General features: G+C 38.0%; 2 protein-coding genes across 2 annotated transcripts; one reads left to right on the top strand and one right to left on the bottom strand.

Annotated features, from left to right (window-relative positions):
* The first annotated feature begins 558 nt into the window (after positions 1 to 558).
* On the top strand, positions 559 to 14202 carry LOC133870906 (uncharacterized). The gene is made up of 6 exons (XM_062308183.1): positions 559 to 711; positions 1996 to 2292; positions 3548 to 3682; positions 11960 to 12016; positions 12717 to 12851; positions 13780 to 14202. The coding sequence occupies exons 2-6, from the start codon at positions 1999 to 2001 to the stop codon at positions 13843 to 13845; spliced, it is 687 nt and encodes a 228-aa protein (XP_062164167.1). The 5' UTR covers positions 559 to 711; positions 1996 to 1998; the 3' UTR covers positions 13846 to 14202.
* A 530-nt stretch (positions 14203 to 14732) lies between these two features.
* On the bottom strand, positions 14733 to 23146 carry LOC133870897 (uncharacterized). Its single transcript, XM_062308171.1, has 11 exons — positions 22854 to 23146; positions 22635 to 22678; positions 21462 to 21542; positions 19954 to 20061; positions 19049 to 19140; positions 18756 to 18830; positions 18598 to 18667; positions 17091 to 17192; positions 15557 to 15665; positions 15236 to 15298; positions 14733 to 14970 (listed from the first exon to the last, which is right to left on the bottom strand). The coding sequence occupies exons 1-11, from the start codon at positions 23095 to 23097 to the stop codon at positions 14879 to 14881; spliced, it is 1080 nt and encodes a 359-aa protein (XP_062164155.1). The 5' UTR covers positions 23098 to 23146; the 3' UTR covers positions 14733 to 14878.
* Between the last annotated feature and the right edge of the window lie 416 nt (positions 23147 to 23562).

Below are 23562 nucleotides of genomic sequence, written 5' to 3'. Positions count from 1 at the left end.
AGGTCACACTTGCAGATGGCCATAACCAAGCCACGTGTAACCCCAACGTCCCGATATTCCAGGGGTGTGAGGGGGTCATTTAACGGGGTAGGGGCCAGGGATTCAATTCATTTATTCTTGAGCGTTATCCTCCTCCATAAAAGAGGACGAATGATTGATTCACTTGAGAGGTATTGCATTTCATTATAGCCAAAATTTTCTCTTTTGCTCTCTAAAGTTTTTGTTGGTTTTTTTTTTTTTTTAACCAAACTTAAGCATTGAAGTGAATCTCGCCGTTCACCCAAAAGGTCGCCAGTGTTTGATTTCTTTCCTTTTGCAAGCAAGCTCTATGGGTCAAGAATTTGGTGTCCCGTCGACTAATTTTTCAATTATAATCTTAAGTAGATGTAATAAAAGTAATTATTAAAATAAAAACTGTTTTTAAGTGTCCACTCCAGGTTTGGAGTAGCCTGCCGTCCAATCGTAAAAGAGACTGAAAAAGAGTCAATGCAAGCATCGTGTGCATGTATGGCTTGCATTGAGCCGAGCGCAAAGTAACGCCAAAGAAAGGGGTCCCTGTTATATTATCTGCATCCTTCTATAAAAATACGAATCACTACACTAATTGATGGCCGATGGTTACTCCGCTGAAAGCTGAGGTCCTCCCCTCCCCTCCTACTCTATCCAAAACCAGTTCCCCCGGCTTCTCATTTCTCTCTGCCTCACCACCAGGTTCTCTCTCTCTCTCTCTCTCTCTCTCTCTCAATTGTCCGTGATTTACATTAACATCAACTGAAGTTGGTTGTATCAACAATTACGTTATTATAGATCAGTGATAAGTTTTCTCAAGTTTTGAAACTACTTAATCCATGATCTGTCATGAAAATTTCGGTAAATCAGCCACAAGATGCCCCGGATAAATGGGCAAGTCTGAGCAATTATCACATACTTTTGAAATTTAATCATAGCTATATCCTTGTCACTGTACAGCTTACACACCATGCTTCCCACCCCACTGGTTTAAGTTGTCTTATCATTGTGAAAGGACCGTCTTTGAGCTGAAAGGGGTGTTACCAACTCTTTCTTTTCTTCTTCTTCTTTTTTTTTTTTTTTTTTTTTTAATAATCAATTGAAATATCATTAAAAGCGTAAGACACTCCACACACAAAGAGTACACTCAGGAAACCACTTAGTAGAAAGGGCAAAAACAAGAAGAAAATCATGATAACTAATCATAGTGTGTACATAGAGTGTTACCAACTCTTTCTTATCGGTTTAAGCTTTTGGGTTAACATGATATTAAAGTAAAAGTTCTGTATTTGATTATTGTCTCTGTTATTCATTACTCATTTCAATTAAGTATTTTATGTGTTGGTCTGCATTTATTAACGGCGAGTTTTAGCATATACGTGAGGAAAGTGTTTAATTATTAATTAAATAATTAAATCAACTATTTTCTATCGGCTTAAGTTTATAGGATAAGTAGCGATTTAATAAGACTCTCAACAAGCTCAGTTATTTCAAGATTGGTTTTAGCTGTTTGGCATAAAGGATGTACAAAGTGCACTATACTGTCATCTGCGATCTGACAAAATGGGAGGATGAGATAGCTTAATCAACTTCTCAACTTAATGTTTTTTGTTATCTTGGGATCTGGACAAAAAGAGACAAAGAAAAACAGAGAAAACTCTAGTAAAGTTGATGAAGTGGTTCTATTAAACTCACGTGAGTGGGGAAGTTTGGTTATTTTAAGTCCAAAACGTTGAGAATCTTCTATTGCAAATTTAAATTTTTCAGAAGTTTGGTTATTTCAAGTCCAAAACAATGAAAGTCTTGTATTGGAAATTTTAATTTTTAATTTTTTTTGGTTATCTATGGCAGGAACTGTTATCGTAAGGTTTCAGCTTTTGGTTTATCTTATGTTTTTATGTGTCTAATGATATGCGCTGTCAGATATACTCATGACCTTCTCTCAGAAGATTCTCACAAAGTTTAGAATGATTCTATGATTTGCAGGATATGATGAGCAGTATATCGAGCCACCATTGTAATTGCTCACTAGGATTTCAGGAGAATCTTCTCAGAGGAAGATTTAGTAAAACTCCATGTCCAGGATACTCTGGTCCATTTCCTCCTTCCAGAGGATTGGAAAAACTAGTTTTTATCCATGGCCAATGCCTTGGTCGTAGATATTGTCAAGGTGTTAAGAAATACAGGCCGGCCTTATCCAGTATGGTGGATGATGGCATGGATCCAGATAACTCAAAAGATGGGAATAATGACAAAGAATCTACAAAAGGCGAAACTGGAGGAGTATGTTCACATTTTCTTTTCTTTTCTTTTTCCCCTTTTCTGTATAATTTGTCGCTGTGAAAATGACAATACATAAAAACCATGGATAGACTCTGTATTTCCCAATTTCATTTCAGATTCATGGGTTCATCACAATGTGGTTGTCAGAATCTATCACTTTATGAATAGATTAACAATTAATGTGCGATGAGGCTTCACAGTTTCTCTCTCTTTTTGGGTTAATTATTATTACTTTTTTACTCTAAAAAACACCAATAATGTTAACTATTTGATGCCTTTATTAATTAATTATTTTTTGAAAAACATGTTTGGCATCTATAGTCCTCTGCTATTTCGGCTCTCTGTTAACTGGTTGCTTTATCTTTTCTTCATCGTCCAGGTGCTGGTTGCAAGTATTAGCACTTTAACAAGGAGTTAGATCATCAAACAGTAAAATGCTATATCCAACCTTGGAGTGGGCAAGCATTTGAGTGCACTGATTGATGAACTAGCTTCAGGTTTTGTTTAATAATTGTGGGATTGGAAAACTACTTGTGCTTCTTGATGTATTTTCTAGATGAAATGTAATGTTGTTTTGTGTAAAACATTTAGTTTCTTTGTCAACTACATTTCTTTTGAGCCACTTGGCTCTAACTAGCTACACAGAGATGACTTAAATGAAATATAACATCCATAAGATTATTTTTGATAAGTAAATTCTTGTTGGGTAAGGAATCTCTCCATTTTCTTTTGAAATAACAGAGATTAATTCACAGTGAAGATTAAAATTTCATAATCTCAAGGCATAAAAACTTGGCCTTTGTACATTTCAAAGAAAATGGAGAGGCTCCTAATCCATTCTTGTCTTGCTTGCTAATAGACAACATCACATTCCCTAATATCTTGTTACAATATAAATTAAATGATTAAGTTCATCTTTTCCTATTAACTAAAGCTTTTGATTTAATATAGTATCAGAGCAAAAGTCTTGAGTTCAAACCTCCTCTCTGTCATTCATCTCCCATTTCAATTAAATATCTCACGTGTTGGGTCTCACTAATTAAAGAGGAGTTTGAGCCCACATGTGAGGGGGAGTGTTAAAATATAAATTAAATGATTAAATTCATCTCTTCCTATTAGCTTAAGCTTTTAGGACAATTGGTGATTTAAATTATCTATGGTAAAGCTTTATTTGTCGTTTTTCAAATCTACGCATGGTTATAAATGGAAGAATCAAATATTTCAAACTAATATTCTTTTTGTTTACATTCTTCAGGTGAACAACGAAATACTTCGAGAGAATCTCGAAAGAATAGTTGGAACAGATGATTCGGCCTTTAGTGGGATAGACCTTGCAACCCTTATTAGGAACAAGTATGGGAGGTCTTATGATGTTCAACTGATAAAGAAGGTATGTTTTCTGTATTTGAAAAGAGCCATGATATTAGCTAATTTGGAGATGCACTACAAGCATAGCAATATTATACTTTCCTTTTTATTTGTTTATTTATTATTTTTTTTTAAAGTAGGATTTATTTTTTTTTTATTTTTTATTATTAAGTTTCTTCTTTAAAACTTGTTCAGTTCCATGGGCATTGAAATGCCCTAACAGTCTTTATTATTCTTTAGATTTTCTTTTTACCAATGTTTGCAAGATGATAGCATTAAATGAACTTATATTGTTACTTGGGCTCTTTAACTTTTGATTTTCGTTGATTTGGTACCATGTTCTTATTTGTGGATAACTGTATCCACTTTTGTAATACCAAAATGTACTGACTAGCAGCAACTGGTGGTTATCTACCCGGTGTTGTATAGTTGGTGCTTTGGTGTGAGAAAAGAATTTCAGATGATTCTTGAGTTGTGAAATTACAATAAATGAACTTTCCTCACAATTACTAAACTAACTGATGCAATTTCTTGTACTATGAGATAAAGAATCACAATTAATGGCCTTTAAAAGCAGACAAGGGTATCGATCATATAAGTTTCTTTCATACTTGTAAGATGGATCAAGGTTTAGCTAAGGATTTCAAAGTAAGACCAGGAGAGAGTTGAACCGCACAACAGATATTGGTGGTACATTTTTGCATCAGGAGATGGAAAATGAAGAATATAGAAATTAGACACCAGAAAACTAGGCATGGAACTTGAAAGAAGGAAAACAAGTAGTGTTTGAAGATAGAACAAGAAAGACCTAATCTGAACCTGGATGAGGATACCAAATAAAATGTGGAATGAGATGACTACTTGTATTACAAGAGTGGTCCAGAAGAGTGTTAAAATTGTTACAAAAATGTGGGATGAGGATAATTTTGAAAAATGCAAATTGGCTAAAAAGTAATTCAAAAAGGTGGTTAGAGAGGCTAAATTCAAGGCTTTTGACGAACTTTATGGTAAGTTAGGCATGAGAAATAGAGACAATGATAGAAGCTTTGAGACCGTGAGAGGACAGTGGCAGAACTTAAGTCTTCTTCTTCTTTTTTTTTTTCTTTTTTTTTTTTTTTAACTCTTTACTATTGGACAACCGCTTTAGATCTTAATTTGCTTAATTTCTTTCATGATTTTCTTGACTTGTTCTCTCTTTCTAGCTAGATGTTTCTCCTGTATACACCATGTGTACTTGAGTTGCACCTTTTACGCTTTAAATGATATTTCGTTTAATAATAACAAATAACAAAAAAAAAATGGAGAAAAAGACATTAAGAACTTGCCTGAGTAGAAGAGAAAAAAATTAGAGACTTAAGTTGTGTTAAGTGCATCAAAGATAAGGATTAGAAGGTTCTTGCTATGAGCCTGTTTTGCAAGGTAAGTAAAAGATAAAAGAAAATGATAGATTGACACTTCGAGGGGTCACACCTCCTGCTTTAACTTGGTAATTTTCTGATAATCTATTCAATATGATAAACAGATATAAATACAAGCTAGAACGCAACTGAAAACACCCACTACCTAGATAACTGCTGCGCATTAACCACCACTGCGGCACTGCCTATTGTTGCGCACATACTAACCCACTAACTCCACTAACAATCACTACAATACCTGCTGTACCCATGATCCACATCTTTAGGAGAAGAGGACAATTGGCAGCATCCATTTAGGGAAATAACAGACTCCACAATAACAGAAACAGGGACACAAACACAACATAAACAACAATAACTAAAGAAACACACGTGCACTCTAATTAAGATAACACCCAGCTGTCTTTAACTTCACCTAGCTGTTCCCATGCAATCCCAACACGTGTCCCATGATGAGTTATATCAACTCTACTTGTCCCACGTAGAACAGCATCGAACTCTCTAGACTTAGGCTTCAGACAAGTGTGCACATAACATGGCCCCTCTGATCAAAAGACCTTGCCCACAAGGTCAGGGAAGGATTTCCTCAGCTCCTCCAGATCCTCCCAAGTAGCATCAGCCTCAATCGTTCCTTTCCACTGTACAAGTACCTCTGCACCAGCTCTGTTTCCTTTCTTCTTCAAGCGCCTGTCTAGTACTGCCTCTGGCTCCGGCGCAAGGGGACCTTCTGAAGTAAGGACTGGTAGGTCTGGCAATGGAGTGATTGTGTCTCCCAGTTTCCTTTTGAGGTGTGATACATGGAAAATAGGGTAAATACGGGAGCTGGAAGGCAAGCCGAGTTTGTAAGCAACTGATCCTATTTTTTGGACTACTTGGAAGGGGCCGTAGTACCTCGGCGACAGCTTGAGATTACGGCGGAGAGAGACCGACATCTGGCGGTACGGTCTAAGTCGAAGGAATACCCAGTCACCTACTTCAAATTCCCGGAAGGTTTGGGACTGATCAGCGTAATGTTTCATCCTGGTTTGAGCTTCGTGAAGGTTTTCCTTGAGGAGCTTCAAAATAAAGTCACGGCTTTTCAGTTCTTCTTCTACAGCTTGCACTTTAGTGGTCCCTACTTCAAAGGGCATTAAACGTGGTGAAGGGTAGCCATAAACAGCTTCAAAAGGGCTGATTTTGGTGGAGGTGTGCACTGAGGTGTTGTAAGACCACTCGGCCAAGGAAATCCACCGCATCCAGTCTCGTGGACGGTCCCCAGTGAAGCTCCGCAGGTAGGCTTCCAACCCCTTATTCATCACTTCAGTCTGACCGTCGGTCTGAGGGTGATAAGCCGAGCTCATAAGCAACTCTGTTCCTGTAACTCGGAAAAGCTCCTTCCAAAAGAGGCTGGTGAACAAAGGATCTCGATCACTGACAATTGACTTGGGCAACCCATGGAGCTTGAAGATGTGATCCACAAAGGTTTGGGCCACTGAGATTGCTGAATATGGATGGCTTAGGGGTACAAAATGAGCATACTTGCTCAACCTGTCAATCACAACCAGAACCACATCCTTTCCTTGAGAGTTAGGTAAGCCCTCAATAAAATCCATACTCACCTCTGTCCAATTTTGTTCCGGTATTGGCAATGGCTGAAGCAACCCGGCAAGGTGGGCATTTTCTGCCTTATTGCGCTGGCACACCTCACATTCCCTGATGAATCTTCGGACCTCCTGTCGCATACCAGGCCAGTAGAATTCTTTCTTGAGCCGAGAAGAAGTTTTGTGAGCCCCCATATGCCCTGCTAATGGATGGCTGTGGAACTGTTGCAGCACCTACTGCTGGAAGGTCTTCAAGTTGCCCAAATGGATACGTCCCTTATAAAAAAGGAGCCCCTAGTGGTACTGATATTTCACTGGGTCCAACTCTCCTTGCTGGAATTGTTGAATGAGTTGTTGAAGCTGCTGATCTTCTGGATAGATATTGGTAAGCTCTCGGGTCCAAGTGGGTTGGACCGTGCTTATGGCCTGAGTAATCATGGTGAACTCTTCTTGGTCTGTGGCTGCTGGTCCTTGCTTCCCTGAATCAATTGCTGGCATGTTATCTTCTGATCCTTCTTCAGGCCAATCCTTCCTGGACAATGCATCTGCAGCTCGATTCTCCCTTCCTTTCTTGTACTCCACTGTGAAATCGAATCCCAGGAGCTTGGATACCCATTTCTGCTGGGCAGGGGTGCCAATCCTTTGCTCCAATAAGTATTTCAGAGCTTGTTGGTCAGTTCTTACCTTAAAATTGTGCCCGAGTAGGTAGTGTCTCCACTTCCTGATTGCCATAACTAGGGCAAGTAATTCTTTCTCATAGGTTGACAAGCTCAAATTCTTACCCTTGAGCCCTTGGCTAAGATAGGCTAGTGGCTGGCCAGATTGCATCAAAACAGCTCCTATTCCTCCCCCAGAAGCATCACACTCTATAACAAAGGGTTTGGAAAAATCTGGCAACCCTAGAACTGGTGGAGTTGTCATGGCTTCCTTAAGGGAGTTAAAGGCATGTTCTGCCTCTTCATTCCACTTAAAGGAATTCTTCCTTAGGAGATTAGTCAGGGGTGCAGCTATTCCCCCATACCCCTTTACAAACTTCCTATAGTACCCTGTCAATCCCAAAAATCCCCTCAAGGCCTTGATGGTGTGAGGAACCGGCCAATTAAGCATAGCTTCAATCTTAGAAGGGTCAGCCTTCACTCCTTCTTCTGAGATAATGTGTCCTAGATACTCCACTTCCTGGCACCCAAAATGGCACTTTGACATTTTGGCATATAATAGGTGTTGCTGTAGCATCTCAAGAACTGCTCTCAAGTGTTTTAAGTGATCTTGGGGACTCTTACTGTAGATTAAGATGTCATCAAAGAACACTAAAACAAACTTCCTTAAATAAGGCCTGAATATATCATTCATAAGACCCTGAAAAGTTGAGGTTTGCATTAGTCAATCCAAAGGGCATGACTAGGAACTCATAATGTCCCTCATGAGTTCTAAAGGCTGATTTTGGTATATCCTCACTACACATTCTAATTTGGTGGAAGCCAGACCTAAGGTCTAACTTAGAAAAAATGACAGACCCATGTAACTCATCTAAAAGCTCATCAATGTTAGGTATTGGAAACTTATCTTTGATGGTGCTTTTGTTTAGTGCTCTATAGTCGACACATAGTCTCCAGCTTCCATCAGCCTTCCTCACTAGCAACACACGTGATGAGTAGGGACTTTGGCTTGGTCTTATGATCCCTGTTGACAGCATCTCCCTCACTAACTTCTCAATTTCTTCCTTCTGGTAATATGGATACCTGTAAGGCCTAACACAAGTAGGTGAAGCTCCTTCTGTCAGCTGAATCTTGTGATCAAAACTTCTGGTGGGTGGCAATCCAGTCGGCTCCTGGAAGATCCCCTTGAATCCTTCCAGCAATTCAGCTATTGCTGGATGTTGCAACTTTTGAGCCCGTGGGGGTTCTGCTCCTAGGAGCTGCAGCCAAATACCCTTATGTTCCGCTCCTGCCTTCTTAGGTAAATCCTCTTCCACCTCCAGAATAGTTGCAGCCGGATTCAGACCTTGCAAGGTGACTTCTCAGGTGCAATGCTTGAACTTCATAGTGAGTTTAATGAAATCCCACAAGATGGGACCCAAAGTGCTCAACCAGTCAACTCCTAGCACCATGTCACAGCCACCAAGAGTCAGAAGATACAAGTTGGTCTGGAATTCATGTCCTTGTAAGTTGAACGTGACAGCCACACAGCAACCTGGACAAGGAACCTTCTCCCCATTGGCCACCATTACTGATAACTGATTCCTTTCCTCAACAGGAAGGTGGAGTCTCTTGGCTAGTTGTTGATCCACAAAATTGTGGGTACTGCCGGTGTCTATGAGGATCACCACTTGTTGAACTCCTATTTTTCCTTCCAACCTCATGGTTTGAGGTGCCACTGCTCCAGCCAAGGCATATAAAGAGATGCCTAGCAGCTCAGCTTCCTTTGTTTCAATTTCAGCTTCCTCCTCCTGCACTACCTCCTCTACCCTTATTTCTTCAGGTTCCTCCAATTCTACTCCTTCCAGCAAGAACAGCCTTGGTCGATTGCACCTATGACCTGTTTGGAATTTTTCATCACAGTTATAGCATAGCCCTTTTTCTCTCCTTTCCTGCATTTGGGCTGGGGTTAACCTTTTGATGGGAATACTAGATCTTCGGTTGAGGTTTGAAGGATAGGAAGGGGTAAGGCTGCGGTTATCTGGTTGGTTAGGGGCAGTGATTCGGGGGGTGTTTGAGGTGGTGGCCATTTTGGTATAATTCTGAGAACCTGTTCCCCAAGCTTAATACTTGTTACCCCTGCTTCTCAACTTCACTTCTTCTTCCTGTAATCTGGCTAGCCCGAAGGCAGTAGTCAGATCTTTAGGCTTCAACATGGTAACTGTAATTCGGATCTCCTCTTTCAGCCCACTTAAGAAAGAACTAACCTTGAACTCCTCACTTAACCCTTGGATCTTGTTAGAGAGGATTTCAAATTGGGTTTGGTAGTCTTCTACAGTTGAGGATTGTTTGAGTTTGGTAAAGGCTCCTACGGGGTCATCAAAAGCAGAAGGGGCAAATCTGGTTTTGAGGGCACTCACAAAGTCTTCCCATCCTCCTACATAGCCAGCATCCATCAACCAATGGTACCATGTGAGAGCTCTTCCCTCCATGTGGAAGGCAGCAATGGAGACCTTTTGGTGTTCTGGAGTCTGGTTATATGAGTAAAATTGTTGAGCTTTAAGAATCCAATTTATTGGCTCGGATCCATCAAACCTAGGGAAATCTAACTTCACTAGTCGGGTCTGGACTCCTCCTTCAGTGTAACCACTCTGCTCGGTCTTAGGAACCCCACTAGTCTCCCCTTGATTCTCCCTACTCTTCTCCCCCTGACTTTCCTTATTTTTTTCTCCATTGTTTTCCCTGTTGGGGGTGCCTTGGGCTTCACTATTCTGAATTGGGTTTTGGTTTTGGCTATTGGCAACTAAAGTATTAACAGAGTCAGACAAGTTACCTAGCTTCTCCAACATAGTCTTCATGAGCTCCGAGTGGCTGGCTGTCTCTTGTCTATTAGCTGCTACAGTTGCAGCAAGCTGGGATGTTTCCTGTCTATTAGCTGCTACGGAATCGGCAAGGTGGGTGTAGCGAGTTCCTTCCGCCATTGTCGCAGGAACGCGGCTCTGATACCACTTGCTATGAGCCTGTTTTGCAAGGTAAGTAAAAGATAAAAGAAAATGATAGATTGACACTTCGAGGGGTCACACCTCCTGCTTTAACTTGGTAATTTTCTGATAATCTATTCAATATGATAAACAGATATAAATACAAGCTAGAACGCAACTGAAAACACCCACTACCTAGATAACTGCTGCGCATTAACCACCACTGCGGCACTGCCTATTGTTGCGCACATACTAACCCACTAACTCCACTAACAATCACTACAATACCTGCTGTACCCATGATCCACATCTTTAGGAGAAGAGGACAATTGGCAGCATCCATTTAGGGAAATAACAGACTCCACAATAACAGAAACAGGGACACAAACACAACATAAACAACAGTAACTAAAGAAACACACGTGCACTCTAATTAAGATAACACCCAGCTGTCTTTAACTTCACCTAGCTGTTCCCATGCAATCCCAACACGTGTCCCATGATGAGTTATATCAACTCTACTTGTCCCACGTAGAACAGCATCGAACTCTCTAGACTTAGGCTTCAGACAAGTGTGCACATAACAGTTCTTGGGATGGAAGATGGGGTACTAATATAAATTAATGAGAATAGATATAGTGAGTTTGCACAATGCACCCAGAAATCCTAAGTGTTAGATGTTATGAAGAAAATGGAAGAAGGAATGCTGTGGGAATTTATGTAATTTCTATAGGACCTTGGACATGTCTTGAATGTGAGCACTATGTGCTGATAATTGCTTTAATATAGTTCTAAGGACTAAGAAGATGCTTGATGAGAGGAGGAAAAGTAGCTTAATTAGTATTTATCGAACTAAAGTGTTACTGAGAGTTGCACCAATTAATGTGGGATCAAATTTATAACCTACTTCATAAAATTTTAGGAGGGAGTGATTAAGCATCGATTAAAAGATATAGAACAACAGTTTTGTAGATTCAGTTACATGATACTGTTAACATTTTCGATGGCATTTATCTACTTACTTGGAGCTTACTGTAGTTTCCATTGACTTTGAGAAAGCATATAGATAAAGTTATTAGGAAGTTATTGTCGTAGGCTTTTAGAATATAAAGGAATTCCTCTCAAGTAAATTGATGCCTTTAAGGATATGTATTGTGGAGCAATATTTAGTGTGAGAATGACTTTGAGAAATGAAAACTGAATTTTCAGTCACGATAGGCTAACTCCAAGATCAGCATCAGTCCCTATCTTTTTGTATGGGAATGCTAATATCTGTACCTTTTGTTTAGCTTTACTAATAAAATATCTATATAAATTGTACTCGCTTGCTGAATGGTTATGCAGTTAAATAAACACAATTTTTTTTTTTTTATCTAAACATAATAATGCAGTTTATGTTGGTGGAAGATGATTGATCGTATGGATAACGTTTCTCTTTTTGTTATCAAATCTGGAATCCAATTAATTCATACCTCTTCAAACCCTAATTTATGTGAACATTCATCATAAGATCTGTATCGAAATTGTACAGTATAATCTTTTGAGGATTTATTAACACATGTTGGTCATGATTTTTCCTGCTCCAAAAAATAGTCTTACTGTTCTCTGTTCCTATTACCCGTAGATGATTATTTTCAAAAAAAAATTTGGCATTTCACATGTTACTTTTGCTTGACCTTCTCTAGGAGTTCATGGGAAGAAATCTTCTTGCTTTGAATGTGATGTGGAAGTACGTGGAGCAGGTATGCAAATTCTTGTTCTACAAATCTATTCTTATTAAATGAACTAGGGTAACATCATTATCACTTAAGTCAAGTTTCAGAATGCATAGAACATCTTCAAATTTTTGGAGAATGACGAGCTTCACAAAACTTGTTTCATAGGCGATGTGCATATATGTTAATTCAGATTTCTTATATTTATTTTTTGACCAATTTGGAAGAGGTGTTTTCAGTTGAATTTAAATTCAAGAATAACATGTTTATTTTAAACTTGAATACTGCATATAAATATGAACATGATTCATGAACCTGAACCTCCAATAAAATTAAATGTTATTTAACCATCTGCCTGGAGCTCAGCAAAGAAGATACCAAAAAGAGGACGACAAAAGTAGAAGCCATATCATTACTGTTAGTAGTGTCTCTGCAGTTGAGTTGTCAATGAAATGATAGCCAAATTAGTAAAAGGATTGTCTAATAAAGTTACATATTACTGTTTCTTCCCAGTCAGCCCTTTTTTGTTGCCATTCTATGGGTCATCCTTACACATACAAGTCCAAATCTCTGACTTTAGCTTGAAAGTTGTGAGTTTCAATAATTCAAGTTAACATAGTTAATCAAAGTTATTGGCACCAACCATATGGTCCACAGCACAACTGCTTGAATGTTTAGAGGTTATTTATTCCTATTTGGGCATGTTCCAATTACCTTGTTCTTTTAGAGATCCTTTCCGCTGACTGAAGAGGAGTATCTTCTGAGGCTTGATGATGTGGCAAACATGTTGAGATGTTGGGGAGCTGTCTCACATATTCGAAACAGCCTAGCTAAGTTGAAAGAGCGGCCTCGGATAGGAAAGGTAAAAATATGGTCCAATGATTTCTATATATTCATTACTTATAAAAAAAAAATGATTTCTATATATTCATTGTTCATTTAAAGCCTAAATGCTTGGTTAAGGCAAATTAGTCTACTGAAGTGTTTTTCTCAAAATTTAGCCTCAAAACTCCTAAATTAGAAGCTAGCAAGTTGTGCAGAGAAAGCAAGAGATAAGACTGATGCTTTTCTTCACCATATCATCACTGTATTTATTTAGACATCACACCCCATCCTCCCTGCTCCAACCGCACCTTTATATTTCTTTAGACCTAGCTTTGAACTATTATATTGCTATGTATTTTAGGCATTTGCAGTCTAGGAGAAAGGTAAACTCAAAAAGAATGTAGGCTGTAGCTCTCACTAAAAAAGATGAGTTTTATCCGATGGAATATGTATTTTTTGATGAATAAGTGAGCAATTTTATTAACAACTAACAACTAACAACAACAGTACAAACAACGTTTCACCAAACACACAGAAACAACACCACAAGAGCAAAACACAACTCTGTGGCTACAACCAGAGACAGACAACACACTGGTATCAAACCAGTAAAGACAAATCAATGTTCCAATTTAGGCAAATATTAACATTCTCCTCATTCTTCTTGAAATTGCCTTTGCTGGAGATTCTAGACCGAACCTCTCAGAAAATACTTCTAAGAATCTGCTCCTCTGTTTTTGGTCTTCCATTTTACTTAAATCTCATTTCTAGCTCTCCATATATTGTAAACACTGGAACTCAAAGCCAGCCTACAGTGAACACTTCTCAGTTTATACGATAGAATATATGAAATTGGACAGAGCTTAAAGGGAGGGGGGAAAAGAGTCACTTGCTTGACCTGAAGTTGTCCAAGATTTTGTTGATTACCCATTTATTTTGTCTACGTCATTTGTCATTTGCTGCAGGCAGTTAGCATTTTTATAGACATGGATGAGTCAGGAGGCCGTGCAGATGAATGGATCTACAAGTAGACAGCTCAAAGGAGAGAGTGTTTATGACGAGGGAGGAACCATACCCACCAACACAACATCCTTGGCCATTATCGTAAGGTTCTGACAGCGGTAGGGCACAAGGAAAATTGGTGCCTTGAGATTCCAATTTGTTTATCATTCCATATATACCATGGTGGCATATGAACCCTCCGTAGATTCTATCATAGCGAAACCTCTCTTTACATGTAAGAGGAATAGAGGATGCTCATCTTTTGATCTATGCACTTCTTACCTCACTCCATGTAAATATAGAAGTTTGTTATGATGCATGTAGACTGGACACCCTTTTTCACGTTACAAGGTAAGATACATACACATCAGAGGTATTTGACAGCTCCCATTGATTCTTTGATTTTTATTTTTTTTTTTAAAAACAAACACTGATTGGATTGGTTGAAACTACCATGACAGCATTGTAAGATAAAAATATATTTTCTTACATTTCTTATGTTAAGGATATTTTCCCAAATAATGGCAGAAAAAAAATCGGAGGACATAAAGAAACAAGCTATTGCGTTGATTTAGCTTTCGACCTAAAAAAAAAAAAGAGGGGGGAGAGAGAGAGAGAGAGAGAGAAAAAAAGAAAGAAAATTCAAATGAAAGATTCTCTCCAACGTTTTCAAAGATTTTGGAGATGGCATCTAAAATTTCCATCTTGATGGTTTGGAACGTGGCCTCCTCACTTTCATCCAAAGTAGAAAACCCTTTTCCTACTCCAAATTGAAGACGATATCAAGAACGTGAAAACAGCATACATGACTTCCATTTCTGAGGCAAATCCCGAACAAATTCTCTTTGCTGGAACGGTTGAACGCAGCGTTTTGGCTGCTTGGATGGAAAATGGCTGGAATTGGAGAGTTTGAGGCTTGTTTTGAGCCAATAGATTTGTGGGGTTTTTTCTTCTTGTTACACAATAATTTTACAATAAACACAACCCCACAGGGTTGGGAACTTTTAGTCCGTTTTGCGTACTCGTATATACATTGTACGTACTGGTATAAAAGTATTCTGTTTATGGTAATTGAGTGGACTTGTTCTGCACAAAGGCCTCCAGAGTTGAATTTTTCTCCTGGTGATCTTTAAATTCAACTCTCCTTCCATGACCTGCAATTGGATTTAACCTCTTAGATTGAACATCACAAGTGGCATTGATGTGATAAATGTGAATATGAAAACCGACAAACCAGTTCTGTAATTAGAAATAAACGACAAGGATTATACGAAATACATGCATTTTCTTGTAATTGCAGATGTGAAATGGAGTGATTAGTTGGATGCGTGAAAAGTAATAACAAAATAAAAGGGAAACAAAAACTAAAGAACGAATGTTTTTTCGAGTGGTTTCATGTAAATGACAAGAAATACTAACCGGGTAGTACCCACTTGAAGTCCAAGTCTAACAGATCGAGAATGCTGTTCAGTTGCAGGGAAACTGCAAAAGAAACAACAATTAAAACAAAAATTAATAAGTAATCATCATTGAAGAACAATTTCAGTAGATGGATAGGAAAAGAGCCATCAATAATTAGATTCAGCTAAGAAGATGATCTTCTAGGCCAAGACATGGACCTCCTCAAATGGATTTATCATATCAAGATCATTGATTTTTCTCCAAAGATTGTTACACCATATTGGCTCTATCCACTAAATATCTACAAAAAATTCTTGTGAAATTATCTACCATTCCTACCTGAACATTGATTGTACTTCTCAAAAATGCTCAGCCCAGATTCTGTCGTGGCCAGATGGTCCCCCGTGAACAAAATCTTGAGTGACTTATAAAATAAGCAGACCGATCCCTGTGCAATCACATGGGAAATAGAATAATGAGCCCAGTTTAGTGTTTGTTAATGCACCTCAATTTTTAGAAGTTACGGTTGTGTGATTGATAGTATAAACAAAGGCAATACAATGAAGAGGCCAATTTCTCCAGAATATAATGGCAAGGTCATTGCCAAAATCAGATGAATGAGGCAATATCAATTGATAAATAGGAAGTTAGGAAGCCATATCCAATATAAGGGCAAGGTCATTCAGAAAAGGTGAAGCCATATCCAATATCCAAAAGTAAGAAGAATATACAACAGATCTAGAAATCCAAATTGGATGGTGTAATTCTGGGCAGCACTCTAGCGGGTTTTACATGGAAGTATTCTGAGCAGTGTTGAGCTGCATCTTTAATGGATGAACAATCCAGATTACTGAATGCAAAAGATATTCAGAGGGCATCAGTTTTGTGCTCTCTGGATGGTGATGATCTATCTTATGTACAGGTGAGAGGGACCGAATTGGCATGCGTTTTAATGAAATAATATACCATAATAATTTTTCTAAAATGCCCTTAGATGGATAACTTGATCTTGGGCATTGTAAGAACATTGTTATCTTTACCATGATCACCACAAAAAGATCTCATAACAGACTGAGTATATTCTAATGCATTTTCAGAGCAAAGAGCCTTAATACGCTTATTAAAATGAACAAGAATTTCATTATATAATTTAGAAAAAACATATGAGGTAACTCAGATCTCTCTTTCATTAAAAACAACCATGTCGTATAACAAAATAAAGAAATCTATTCAAAGTAGAAATGCAGGAAGGACCCCATATGGCGTCCGTATGGACTACATCAAAAGACTCAGACTGACGACTATGACTACTACTCAGGAAGGAACTTTCGATGATGTTTCCTAACTGACACACTTCACACTCTAAACTAGACACATGGCTCAATGCAGGGATTGCTGACTTGAGTTTGGCCAAGGAAAGATAACTTAAACGAAAATGTCACTGGAGAGGAGATCATTGCTACAAAGGGAGAAAGTACTATTTGAGCTAAAGCTCATTGGCAGCTTTTTACCTACAAATTGGAAGGACACTTTGGAAGGCATCATGGTAGCAATATTTAGAACACAATTCCCTTGTACCTTATGTAGTTATTTGGAGGGAGAGAAACACTCGAAGCTTTGAAGGGTGTGAGGGATGGGTGTTGGAATTGAAGCTTGTGCTTTCACATTCTCTACACAATTGGCTGGCTTTTGGTAGTTGTTTCTCTTTTTCAATTTTTTTGGAGTTTATTGATCTTTTGATCTCTTAAATTTTAGATGCTATATAGTGTTTCTTTTGTGTACCTCCTATGTACTAGGGTTGTGTCCCTTTTTATGCATTTATTTAATAATTTACTTATAAAAAAATAAATAAACAATACATCCATAAACTTACTTCTGTGTGGCCTGGAGTGTATATAAGTTGGATATCCTGGCCAAGGCTCCAGGGACCACTCCCCTCTAGCTTTATCTCTACGTTTGCAGTAGAACCTTCAACCTGGCAAGACCAGGACACAAATGATATGTTAGTTTGACATTGATGTTCATGAATAAAATCAATCAGATGCAAACTTTCCTCAACTTGTCCAACATATGACATGCTTCTGTCCCTGTGTTCAACAATTTTTTTGATAAGTAAGAAAACTTTATTAATGAAAGCGTAAGGCACCCCTAAGTACACATGAAGTATACACAGGAACAACCAAAGCTAACCCACAAAACCCAGGCCCCAGAAGACGAAAAAAAACCCAAAAACAAACTACAAAAGGACCCAACTAGGAACATGACAACCCACCACCCGCCAAGGCACAACTAGCCTACATCAAGTGTGCCTTGCCTTTCCTACGCCTAGAGAAATCTTTCGCGTCGCCATAATTGATGAATTTTTCCTTTAGACTTCTGGCGCACAATCATCAAATCCAACTGGAATTCCTCTTCCATGGCATCCCAAATTGCTATGGCCTCCTCCCCAAAATCCCCATCCATCGCCCAATCTAAGGGCAATCCATCCCAATAATCATCTTCCTCCTCCCAAACCACAATCTCCCCATTATGATCAAAACCGACTGGCCAATTCTAGGATTGGGAGAAACCATTTATGCAACCTCGGAGGGGAGGAAGGACCTACCACCCTGACATTGTTGACCTCCTGAAGCGACGCAGGAGGGACTGAAACTATCGGGGGAAGGTTGAGAAACCCCTTCCTAAAGAGGCCCTGTTTCACTAGAGTCTCTATCTTCTTTTCTTCGCAGGAGGCTCTACCACCTTCTTCGCTGGCGGCTCTACAACCGTAACCCTCTTATCAGCATAGCCAACGGCCCAACAGTCATCTTCGCGGCTTCCAGGGAATCAGAAAATAGCACATCATTCCACTTCACAGATTGTCCGTCCCTCAGTTCCTTCACCCTCCTATAGTAACATTGAAAAGGCTTAGAAACCACCACGGGAAGGGGAGAATGCAGCCCTGCGTTCAACAATTACTTAAACCAATAGACAAGAAGCAGCCTATGGCTGCTTTAAAGATTCAATTTTCCACCCTTCTTTCCCCCCCACCCCTTTTTTTTTTCTGAAATGTTTGCACTGGTGTTTATTCCAAACTCCTATTGCTCTTAGTGCAAGGAGGGAAAGTCCTAGATTCAAGCCATTCCTCAAGTAGGAAAAAAAAAATGGAAAAGCATAACATTGGTGGTGCAAGGAGACAAAGTGCCCCAAAGACAGTATATTTTGCCCCCATAGTTCTCTTTATATTCTCATTATTGAAGATCTTCATCAGAATTCCTAACAAATAACCCAAAAATTGCACATCCCTGAGAAGGATTCACTAAAACTTCACGAGAGAGGAACAAATGTAAGTACATAAAAAAATAAAAGGAAATATTAAAGGGTAAGAAAGTGAAAGGTACATCTAGTGAGTGCAGAACTCTATCACAACTGAGCCGCTTCGACCACCTCTCATGATCTGCTATGTCATCCCTGCCATCAAAACATATATCAATATCATCTGGAAACACTTTAGATACAGTCTTACATCTAGGTTTACATTTAGGTCACGTCATCATACTTGTGGGTTAGAAACATGTAACGTGCCCCACCCAGCATCTCAATATTATGTGCAAGTCTCTCTGTGAATCTCGGGCTGCAGAACAACAAAATAGAGAACTTATCCACAAATTTTTCCACCTAAGATGACTAATATACATATTAAAAAAAAAAAAAAAAAAAAAGGATCTTGTAGCCTTCATTCTTGCGCATATTTCCAAAACTTCTTATGTGTTTTTACTGTTAAAAGTATCTCATTTATCTGCAAAATAAAAATAAAAAATAAAAAAAAAAAAAAAAAAAAAAAAAAAAAACCTGTCTACAAGTATATTTCCTTCAGGATGAACAATCAAATAAGAAGTTGCCCCGTAAGATTTCTCAGAATGATAACCACAGTGATAAACACCCTGAAACCATTACGCAACTCTGATGATTCAGTTGGAGAAAAAAATCACAAAGAAAAAATATAAAGAAGATGAAGAAGAGAAATATCATTTATCAAGGAAATGATGGTTTGCGTCTTAACACAATGTACTAAGAAACTGGCTTGGTGTTGCTTGTAAGTTGATCCAGGAGAAAGTAACTCCCTTCTGCATCTTTAAGGTCAAGAAACGCAGTTGAACACTCCAAAAACCTGTATTTTACCTTGACTGCTTTCCTCAGAGAATTACTGTAAAATGTGTGTTCTACCACTCAATTTTAGTAATTACCACCAAGTCTTTTCACCAAAAATTACCCTTGTGGACTTGTATTCTATTGAAAATGCTAAACAGCCAGATGATAATTGATATTCAAAGATCACAAACAAAGGATTTTGCTGAGCATACACAATAGGAAAGCAGAAATCTTTTTGGTAGCAGTTAGAAGCTATCTTTCTCACAATTTGTTTTATCAGTGGGTATTTTTTTGGCGCTTGCGAGGTTTATCTCATGCTAGCATATTTTGTTCATGGTTCAACTATTACAAATCGAATCTAGGACCTACCCCAAACCCACCCCAGCATTTACCACTGAGACAAGACCTATGGGCTAGAAAAATATTTCTTTCAAAATATTCCACATATATTTTTTATGTCTACTAAGAAACCACAAATGGAAAGACATGATACTTTCAAGAATGCTTACTATTTACTACGTGAATAACACAAATGCCTGTCAACTAATAATGTAAAATAATGAACTGGCAAGAACAAAAAAAAAAAGAAAAAAAAAAGGATTTACTGGAATTCTTTGCTCATCTATTGGAAGTGGGAATGTCTTCTGCACTTGTCGAATATCAGAAGCAGGTTTCTCTGTATGAATTGAGCTTGTTGGACATGAAAGCAAGGCCTAAGAGACACCAACGATTTAAGATGAACAGTTAGTTTTGTGCTGCTATTATGAAATAAACCGAATTCTAAAATACCATAAGGAAAAAAAAAAATCAGGGGGAGAATTCTATAAAACCAAGTTTGCATTTTTTTTTTCTTTGGTAAATGACACTTCCCTCTCACAAACTACCACCCTTATTTCATTTCCCTCTATAAATTTTAACTCGGTGCAACACCGACCTTATTTTAAAGGTTCAGTGTTAGTTTTCTTCTTCCGTCCAAATCAGTCATTAAGTTGGATAGAAAAGTTTGTGAAATAACTAAATTGCCTTTGACAAGCATGTTCATTGTATATTTGTTTAGGCACAAAAACGTTTTTATCTTCTTCTTTTTCTTTTTTTTTAATGACAAGGAACCCCTCCAAGGTAGGGCCACTTCATGTACCCATCATTGTCAGATAAACCTTGGACCCGTGTAAAGCGCCCCCTCCACACGGATTGGGTAATACTTCAGCTTTGCTAGCGGGCTGGCCTGAAAGAATTGTTTGCACCCAAGAGGATTTGAACCTTAGACCTCATGGAACTACCACAAAGACCAAGACCCTCACCACTTGAGCCAATCCCTTGGGGTTATGTTTTATCTTTTATGTTGAAAATCAATGTTAGGGGATTTGAGAATGGAATTGATAACTTTTTTAATGTTTAAGATTCCATTTTTCACATAAATGGGCAATTTAGTTATTTCACATATTTTTCAGTCCTACTTGATGGTTGATTTGGACAAAGAGGACAAATTGACGACAGAACTTCAAAATATGGTCCGAGTTGCACTTAGTTAAATTTTAAGGGGCAAGTGACACATGGCTAGTAGTTTATGAGGAAAAAGTGTCATTTAACAACAATTACTGACACATGGTTGTTAACACAAAGAATGCTACTCTCGAAGGAGCCCTAACTCTCCAATTACTCTTCCAAGAAAATGAGGAAACAGTAGGAATGGACAACGTATTTTACCAATCCTAGTCTTTATAGGAAAAACATTGTGAATAACCTCTACAAAGGCTTATATCTAATATGACAAAAAGTTTCAGCAGCTTTTTTGAGCTTTTAATGTATAATTGTCTTCCCCTCGCTGCCAGAAAATTCTTCAACCTTCTTCCTAATTTCAGTAGCACTATAGATATCAAGATCCAATTTTTTTCATACCTAAACCCTTTACATCAAATCTCAACCAAAATCCCATTAAGAAGCCTAACTATAATGCTGAGAAAGAAAAAGAAAACAAACAAAAGAGGGAGAAGTCAAGGAAAAACAGAATATTAAGAAGTGTATATATGAATTTTTTTTTTTTAAAAAAAAAAAATCTGCTAACAGGTAAAAATGAGGGCAATGAGAAATATAAACCAATTGCAAGAAGCACCTGTAGAGCTTTTAGCCGTTCCTCCTCACAAGTTGGCTGTTTGAAAACTGCAGAGAGTTCATCAACTCGAGTGAAGACTTGCTGTGAAGATCAAGAAATTCATGGCCATTATCAAAGGCATTATTCCAGAATGATCATAAACCTTATAAACAAAGAAGATCCATTATGAAGAGGAAAATAAAAACAAACCAAAAAAAAATGATTACTACAGAACTTTCTGGATGATAAAAGGGAAGTGTGGCAGATATTCACGCCATAAAGATTCTGACAGTTTCATATAGGAAAAGGATGCCAATCGGGAGAGCCAATAAATCAAATGCTGCATGTCAGTTGATAAAAGTATTGAATTATTCCCATCATCTTCAGCCACTGGCACTTAATTAGCATCTTGAGGCATTCATGACTATGGTACCAAAAACTTACTGATAACATGAGGAACAAATTAAATGGCCATTTTAGGTGAACTCACTCAAACAGAATGGGAATTGTCCAGACTTCTGAGCATCAGAAGCCCCAGTTTCAAAACAATACCTCATCATTACAGAGATAATGCAATCAATTTCTCCCAAGATCTATATGTAGGAAAACAAGCTACAAAGTAAGTTTATAGGAAATGGAGAACTGTTTCCTACAAAGTAAGGTATATGGGAAATGGAGAACTCCATTATCTATTTGCATTGATTTGACTCCAAATTCCTGTACACATTGAGATCAGAGTAATATGGTCTTGATATTCTGTTTACCTAGGAAGTCTAGTAAAACATTCTGGGCTATCATCCATAAAATTGAGGAATGCACAAAGGGTGGTGCTGGATAAATGAACATCTTTCTAAAGGTTGGTTGACAGAAAATTGACTGATGATTGAGATATTAGCAATTATCAGACAACGATTATCAAGAGGAACATATATGCTCACGAGTAATGATCACCACCTGTATACAACAAAAACACCTGGTAGCTTCTTTGGTAGGAAAGCAGGCCACAAAACACAGTTCTACAGGATTAAGGTACCAGGGAGTTAAAAACACAGCTTCTTGTACGTAAACTCTTACCAGACACAGTTTTCTGCTAGTTTTGTATATTGACTACAGTGATTACAAAATAAAACAATATCCAAACCATTATGATTAGTAGATATGTAAAAAGCCTCCTATCAAAACCATTATGATTACCGGAGCCATCCATCGACAAGTATCACAGTCTATGCAGGTGTGGTCTGCAAAACAAATCAAAGGGAAAACTCGATTTGTTTACATATCAAATAATAATCAGCAGAAAAGGCTTATAACGCTATTATGTTAATATCCATTTAAAAACAAAGCATTGTTTGATTTCCTTAAATGGGATTATTCCCTTCTCTTCTTTTGTCAATGAAAAAGTTAATTAATTACCAACGAAGAACTCTCCGTCTACATTCTGAGGCCGTCTCTGTCTAGGCGAAAAAGTGGAACCCTGGGCTTGTGCTTGTGGGCTTTGAATGGCTTTTATAACAGGAATTCTACACGCCGCCGAATTTGTGTAGAAGTTGAACGCCTTACGAGCTCTCGGTGATGATGATGATTTCTTCGAAGAGGAAGTATAAGGATGCATAGCTGTGCTTCTCACGGCCATGGCCACTTGAACTTCCATGCCCATTTCCCTCTTCCGACAGTCCAACTTCGGAATTATTCACGCAACGATGGCTCTTTAGTCTTCACATTCTGTATAGGACAAAAATTTCCAACAAAGTGATTTTTAAAAATTTTTTTACGATCCACGTATAAAAGTGACATGTGTCCTTTAAGTACGTACGAATCACATATTTTTTATTAATGCTATTAAAAATACATGTGATAAGCACATGTTATTAAAAAAAAAATGTGATTCTCACATGCTTAAAAGACACATGTCACTTTTATATATGAAACCGATTTGTAAGAAATTTTTGTCCAACTATATATATATATATATATACACACGACGTGTGGCTTTCTTTTTTTTCTTTTCAGTTATTTTTGGGCTAAATACGGTTACCACCATAAACTAACTCATTCGCATTTACTTATCAACTATCATGTGTGATACTTGAACATCTTCGTCCCTTTCAAGTTTCAACTACCA

This window comes from Alnus glutinosa, chromosome 1, assembly GCF_958979055.1.
Source record: "Alnus glutinosa chromosome 1, dhAlnGlut1.1, whole genome shotgun sequence".
In the NCBI taxonomy this organism is placed as follows: Eukaryota; Viridiplantae; Streptophyta; class Magnoliopsida; order Fagales; family Betulaceae; genus Alnus; species Alnus glutinosa.
Note: the sequence above shows the minus strand (reverse complement) of the source record. Positions and strands in the feature narration are given on the sequence as shown.

Coding starts and splice junctions, on each gene's coding strand:
- LOC133870906 (XM_062308183.1), top strand. CDS start 1,999: ATGATGAGCAGTATATCGAGCCACCATTGTAATTGCTCACTAGGATTT. Junction 12,017..12,716: donor TGTGGAAGTACGTGGAGCAG/GTATGCAAATTC, acceptor TTGTTCTTTTAG/AGATCCTTTCCGCTGACTGA. Junction 12,852..13,779: donor AGCGGCCTCGGATAGGAAAG/GTAAAAATATGG, acceptor CATTTGCTGCAG/GCAGTTAGCATTTTTATAGA.
- LOC133870897 (XM_062308171.1), bottom strand. CDS start 23,097: ATGGGCATGGAAGTTCAAGTGGCCATGGCCGTGAGAAGCACAGCTATG. Junction 22,679..22,853: donor AGACGGAGAGTTCTTCGTTG/GTAATTAATTAA, acceptor TTTGTTTTGCAG/ACCACACCTGCATAGACTGT. Junction 19,141..19,953: donor TAGATGAGCAAAGAATTCCA/GTAAATCCTTTT, acceptor TAATGGTTTCAG/GGTGTTTATCACTGTGGTTA.